This window comes from Arachis ipaensis, chromosome B03 (genome assembly GCF_000816755.2).
Source record: "Arachis ipaensis cultivar K30076 chromosome B03, Araip1.1, whole genome shotgun sequence".
NCBI classification, from domain to species: domain Eukaryota; kingdom Viridiplantae; phylum Streptophyta; class Magnoliopsida; order Fabales; family Fabaceae; genus Arachis; species Arachis ipaensis.
In genome coordinates, this window is record NC_029787.2 from 21582987 (window position 1) to 21589850 (window position 6864).

General features: G+C 29.8%; 1 protein-coding gene across 1 annotated transcript; it reads left to right on the forward strand.

Annotated features, from left to right (window-relative positions):
* On the forward strand, positions 2098–4141 carry LOC107634244 (GPI-anchored protein LLG2). Its single transcript, XM_016337797.2, has 3 exons — positions 2098–2294; positions 2422–2478; positions 3445–4141. Exons 1-3 carry the CDS (start codon positions 2201–2203, stop codon positions 3816–3818), a joined length of 525 nt encoding a protein of 174 aa, XP_016193283.1. The 5' UTR covers positions 2098–2200; the 3' UTR covers positions 3819–4141.

Consider the following 6864-nt stretch of genomic DNA (forward strand, 5'->3'; position numbering starts at 1 on the left):
TATAGGTATGTGTTGGTCGAAATATTTTATTTTGAAGAATATTGAGTTTGGAGAATAATAAATTTTTATTTTGAAGAATGAAGGGCTACATCGAAATAGATTTATTGAAGAATGAAAAACAGAAGCTAGTCAATTCGCTCAGTTGAGGAAGAGAAGTTATTCGAAGATGGTAATTTTCGGTTACGTAATTGTATAGAAAGAGCGAGAACAATTATTTAAAGAGTGGTACACGTGGGAGTTACATGTAAATCTGATTGGTCAAGAGTTTCTATAAATAAGTAAAAGGTCGAAGGGATTGAGGTTGGAACTTTATTTTAGAAAAAACATTCAAGTACACTCACATTTCACTGCATTCGAATTATTTTTCTGTAAGGTTTCTTCCATATTTTTAATCTCATTTATATTTTCAGTAAACTTTATTTTTTTGTGGAGATTTACCTTTTAAGCAATATTTAATTTCCTTGTTCAATTTAACCTTTTAGCATTTTATTTTCGAATTCAAAGCCCTTTGATCTTATCGAAAACAATCTACTATTTATTTAAATTCAATACAATTTCTTTCCATTCTAGACTTCTAATTAATTTATTTTCAAAATTTATTTTATTTATCTTTTTAGATTTCCTTTTTAAAAGAATAAATTTCACTCCCAAATTATTACATATCGAACTATCGATATGCTAAAAAATAATAAAACATTATCAAAGATTTTGCCAAAAAAAATTCCCTAATTAACTTACTCCAGACAACACCCTGCATCGTAGAGAAACACCATGCGTCGTCAGTCATCGGTAGCAGACGATGTCTGCGCTGTAATCACACGAACCAACGCGTCACGCAATGAGCTGCACCACGCAATTTCCTTACCTGAGTAAAAAAAATCACTTCCTCATGCTAGCTAGCATTCAGGGGTAAATAAGGATTAGTAATAACTTAACAATAATGCTAGAGAATCAAGAGGGTATCTGCCAAAAATCAGCCAAATGCCTTTGGGTGAATCTAAAATCTTTACGTGAATGGTGCTTATGCTAGGCATTAGGATGTTTCTTTTCTCTGTAAATTAGATGGTTCTAAATCTATTTTTTGATTTATCATGTTTTAGGCATTTTGAGAGGGAATGAGGGTGAAGAGACGGAAGCTAATTGAATCAATTTGCATTATTCACGTTGGAATGATAGTGAACGTATCTCCTCCTAATTTGAATGTGGTGAAACATTTAATAACCAATATTTTAAATCATAAATAAATAAGTTAATATACATGGATGTTTTTTCTGCTAAGTATCAGAATGTTTCTTTTTCATACTAAATAGATGTTCTTTTATATATTTTTTGAATGTTTTTGTATTGCAAATGTGAATATCTTTATTTTTTTTAAGAATTTCGTAGTTTTTTAAGAATTTATCTCCTTTGTTCTTTCCTTTTCACAGCCGTCGCCCTCTCTTCCATCCTCAAGATCCTCAAGTTCGAGGTGTTCGATGAAAGGATTCCCGGTGTCAGAGAAGCCATGGAAGCCATTGTTACCGCCATCACAGGTTGCCGACTCGAGAAAACTAATTTGGTGTCTAAGGACGTCGTTATGATGAAGATTCTTCAGGTTCTTGATGGAACAATGCACCACAGAGCTTCCATCTTACTCAGTGATCCCGCTGTGTGCACGCTTGTCAATGCTTGTTTTCAAGTTGTGCAGCAAATGAATGAGATAGCATTTGGATTGAAATTGAGTGGCCACAAATTTTTGTGGAGGTTTTTAGAGGTGGATATGTTAATGTAAAAGAGAAGAGAAAGGTTTTTATAAGTTTTAATTATGTTTATTTTAAAATTTTTTAAATTTTAAATTTAAAAATTTAAAATTAATTATTAATAATTATAATTAATTGAGTTGTTTATTTTTTGGCTGATTAAACACTTGATTCCCTATACTTTTTCATAACTTAATAACTGCCCAGTACCAAAGCCATTATGCACCAAAAATAAAAATGCCAAAGGCAACGACAACGCAGGGAGAAGAACCATTGCAACTCAGCTACAATGAAAACACCATTCATTCACACCGCAATTCCTTCGATCTCTCTCTCTCTCTCCAAACCAGAAAAAAACAAAAAAAAACAAAAAAAAACAAAAAAAAAACAAAAAACAAAAGAAGCAGATCCATCAAAGAGAAAGGGGGAAAAATAAAACAAAATAAGAAAGAGGGGTAAGAATGAAAGAGATAATGAGTTCAAAGACATTGTTCTCTTCCATTCTCTATTTCTTCCTTATATCCACATTGGCCACTGCCTCCCCATTCCTTTCAAGTACATTTTCCATCTTCACATGTTTTTGTATTATTTTATTTTTCCAATCATACGAACTGTCACATTATCATAATTACACATTGTTATTATATATTTGTTAATATAATTGAATTTTGTTTTAAGACAGATGATATATTTGAGTCTGGGGCATCCACCTCCCGTTCCCTGCTACAGGCTAAGAAAGGTAACATTACATTTTGCATTACCTATTTTGATTAGTGGTAATTCAGAATATAATTACGCTGGAATTTGAAACATCTTTATAATGTTATAACTTAGGTGATAATCGAAATGATAAATTACCACTTGGAACATAATGTAGATTACTTTAAAATTTTCGGATTATTTGTAACTCAACCAGATTAGGTAATCTTTTATGTGCAAGTAATTTAATCCAATGGTACCATTAATCTAGATGTCTTAGCTAAAATAGGTATGCTTCTTCAATTGACTTTCTTTCAATCAAATGTAGGTAGTGTAAAGTTACAAAGTACCTGAAATCAAACTGATTTTTTAGGAATTGAATGTATTGGCCTTGATCATGCCAATTGGTGACAAGTTTGTTGCATTATGATTCTCTAATAAGTAACATGATAAAATACTATTTTAGTCTTCTAACTTAATCCTTAATAGTTTTATTTCAACTCCAAAAAATTTCAAATAAAATAGGTTTAATGTTGTTTCACCGTTAAATTTGACATGAATATTTAACATGTTGAAAAGTCAATAACTTTCAGTAAAATCAGTCACCAATGATCACCAATATAAAATATTTTTCTTTGATCCTAGAGTATTGATGATTGATTAATAGAATTTGGAGTTTTGTACAAGAAAGAAAACTAAAAGACGAATCGTTACAAAAAGATTTTGGTTATATTTTTCTAATACAGACTAATATATGACTTAACTATTAATATTGTTAACTTTTACCTTACTCATTTCATTAAATTAGAATTTGATCCAAATATTAAGAACTAAAATAATACTTCTCCTGAGTAATAAAATCACTTAGAGATGTCATAATTTTGTTAGGGTATTTTCACTCCGTCCTTCTAAGGGGTCTTCCGTCTATAAGATAGAATAAGTACACAAAGCATTTCTCAGGCTGAATCCACTGATAAATGTACTTTTTATGTCCTATAATGTGCAGCTTGTGGAGTTGACTTTGAGAATCAGAACTACACAATCCTAACAAGCCAATGCAAGGGACCACAATACCCACAAAAGGTTTGCTGTGAAGCATTCAAGCAATTTGCATGCCCTTTCATCAATGAAATCAATGATATGGCAACTGATTGTGCCACAGTCATGTTCAGTTACATAAACATCTATGGAAAGTACCCTCCTGGCCTCTTTGCTAATGAGTGCAAAGAAGGCAATGAAGGCCTTGATTGCACCAATGTCAAAACAACATCCAATAACAGTTCCTCTGTTTCTAACTCTGCTCATCTTGCTGCTCCTTATGACTCTATGTTGTTATTGGCCGTACTTGGTTTCATTGGTCTTTTGTTCCAACTTTTCTGAAGGCTCTCTCTTATGTCAATTGGGTCAAGTTTTGTATAACTATTATAGCAATCACTATTTTGAGCTCATAATTTTCGGAACAAGATTGCTTTATCATTCTGTAACGTTCGTGATACTCTATTTTAAAATATGTAAAGACGCGTGCTGCAGATGTGATAGGTCAATGACTTGACAATTATTTATGATAAATTATTGTGGCATTGTTTGATCCGTGTAACTAATGTTATGCAGTGAGACAAAGTGTTTTAGGTTATATACAAAGATGTATTATACATTGTACCAAGATTATGCAAATGATTTTGTTTCGTTGGCAAAATTTTTCAGTTTGCTTCATTTTTCTTGTCATACAAAGTTATAAACTGTGTTCATAGTCATATATTATTATCTATGTAACGCTGATATCTTAATGACTTAGTCTGAATTTTGATAAATCACTTTGGAGTTTGGATCATCGTTTTGATCCATATAAATTGTTACTTATTTAAACAAAATCTGGTTGTTGATACAACGATCTTCACAACACAATTTGAAAATGAAAAAAATATTACTGAATCATGGAGAGTATGTAGCCAACTCTTTTAAAATCATATGGAAATTCTGTTACTATATCAAGGACCAAGGGACCATTATTTGAAAGTGGAAAAACTGATTTTATACCATTATTGTAGCATATTTGTATCAACATTTGATTGGGCTATGAGTTACATCACCCTTTTGAAGTTGAAGATGATCTAATAAGGTGGGGGCTATGATTTGTCAATTGCTGATTTAACATAGAGGATATAATTAAGATGCAAGTTGAAAGAGTGGGGTTTGCCACTTAGAAAATTTAGTGGTCTCAAATATGTTTCTCATCACTCTCATGTTTATCTTCTAACGTCACCCTAACATTATATTTATTATTTATTTATTTTATTTTATGTCTGGACCAATTTAAGAAGATTTAATTCGATGATGACTAAAGCTCACAAATTAAAATAACCAAATCATAAATAAATTGGAGAAATTTCTTTGATAAAGTGAACACTTGAATGAAAAGAATCTTTTTTCATAAAAAAACACTCTTCATTGTAGTATTACTCTGCTTGTATTTTATATGATAGAAACATATTCATTGAATAAAAAATTATAAACGTTATGAGGGGAGGAAAAAGTGTATTTGTTTCGCACGTTCAAGTGCACGTCTTAATTGAATTTGTCAATATAAGAATGTTAGTGTTACGTGATATACATAAGTTGAAGCATTCTTCTCCACCTGTGATATAATTGAATTTTCTCTAAAGCCACAGAAAATATTTTGTTATAGTCAAACATTAAAAGGTTTGATATATTTTTAGTTTTTTACGTCTAAATTTAGAATAGCACTTCTGAGTTCTGACACCGATCCTATCTATTTCTCAAATAATCCCGCTACGTTACTAACAATATTTCTGCCAATTTTTGCCAATTCTTATTTATAATTGTATTTAATAGAAGTATCTTTGTGGATGTGTCTAATAAAAATATCTTTTGTATGACTGTGTTCAATAGAAATATCTTTATAAATATATTTTTTGGATGTGTCTCTTTATATATGTGTTTAAAATATAATAATTAATTATTATTGACAATAAGTTGACAGATAATATGTTAGTATCCTATACTTTTCCTTTCTCAAATGACAAACTAACTTGTGATTGGTTCTTCGAAAGGGCACCCCTTTATCATTATTTTAGATTATTTATTTATTGGTACATATCTTTTAAAAAATTAATTCAATTAATGGAGATAAATAGTTGGGGACAATAGCTTTTGGATAACTTATTGAGCCATCATGGCATCATCATCATATTATCATGTCTACTTCACTTGGCATTCGTTTTCAAAGAGGATCATCACATGTTGGCCATTGAATTAAGCATCTTTTGCCGGGCAAGTTGTCCTATTTTGACTTTGTCGAAACTCGAAACCTTAACCAACTTGTTTGTTTGATTCTATAAGGAAGTTAGCACTTCCTAGTTCATAGCCATGACCATTCCAACTTTCATGCTAGTCATGTCTTCGAAAAGACATCATCCTTCGGAGCTTTCTTATTCAATTTCGAGTTGGACGGGGTGCATGTATTTGGAACAACACGAAAATGAAACTGATTTCAAACTCTGTTTAGAATAGATAAAAAAAAAAAAAACTTAAAATGATTTAAAAATCTCATGTAATTAAAATTAAATTCAAATTCATTTATTTTAATAAAATTTTATTGAAATTGAAATAATTTGATATGCTAAAAATGTAAAATTTTATTTTTATCCTGATATAAAAAAGAGAAGAGTTTAGGAAAAAAATGTGGTAGAGGTCTGGTGGTGGTCTGCCGTTGTCAATGGTAGGGACCACGGCAGTTATTACTTATTAGTGACAATCAAAAATTGAGTGGTAAATAAAAAATAAACAACAATGCTAGAATCAAATGTCTTTGGGTGAATTCAAAATCTCTACGTGAATGGTGCTTATGTTAGGCATTAGGATATTTCTTCTATTAAGTATCAGAATGTTTCTTTTTCATACTAAATGGATGTTCTTTTATATATTTTATAAATTTTTTTATATACTAAAAATCGAGATTGTTGGAAGTTCCGTGATTCCCGCTTCTATTTCTCCAACGTATCATTCAGAATTTTAATTTGGGGTGAGAAGCAATTAATATCAAATATTATAAATTAAAAACAAATAAAATTAATTAAATATAATTATAAATTAAATTAGTTAAATTGTTTATTTTTTAGCTTATCACTTCTTAGTTCCATATACTTTTCTAAAATAAAAAATAAAAATTTATAATCAAATTATTTTTTTTGTGACTATCAAATTATTATTTGTGTATATGCATAATACATTTCGGAAATGCATAACATGAAAATGCATTTAACTATCTATCATAAAAAATAATTAGAAAAATTCAAAATGAATTAGGAAAGAAATGACATTTTGATTTAAATATCATTTTTTTATTATCCAATTTGAATTTTAAAATGGTATTTTTTTTTTTTAAATTATCTTTTTTTTATAGATA

Bases quoted from the DNA above. Each gene is read 5' to 3' on its own strand.
- LOC107634244 (XM_016337797.2), top strand. From the start codon at position 2,201: ATGAAAGAGATAATGAGTTCAAAGACATTGTTCTCTTCCATTCTCTAT. The intron at 2,295-2,421 runs GTACATTTTCCA...GTTTTAAGACAG, and splicing joins TGCCTCCCCATTCCTTTCAA to ATGATATATTTGAGTCTGGG. The intron at 2,479-3,444 runs GTAACATTACAT...TATAATGTGCAG, and splicing joins CCTGCTACAGGCTAAGAAAG to CTTGTGGAGTTGACTTTGAG.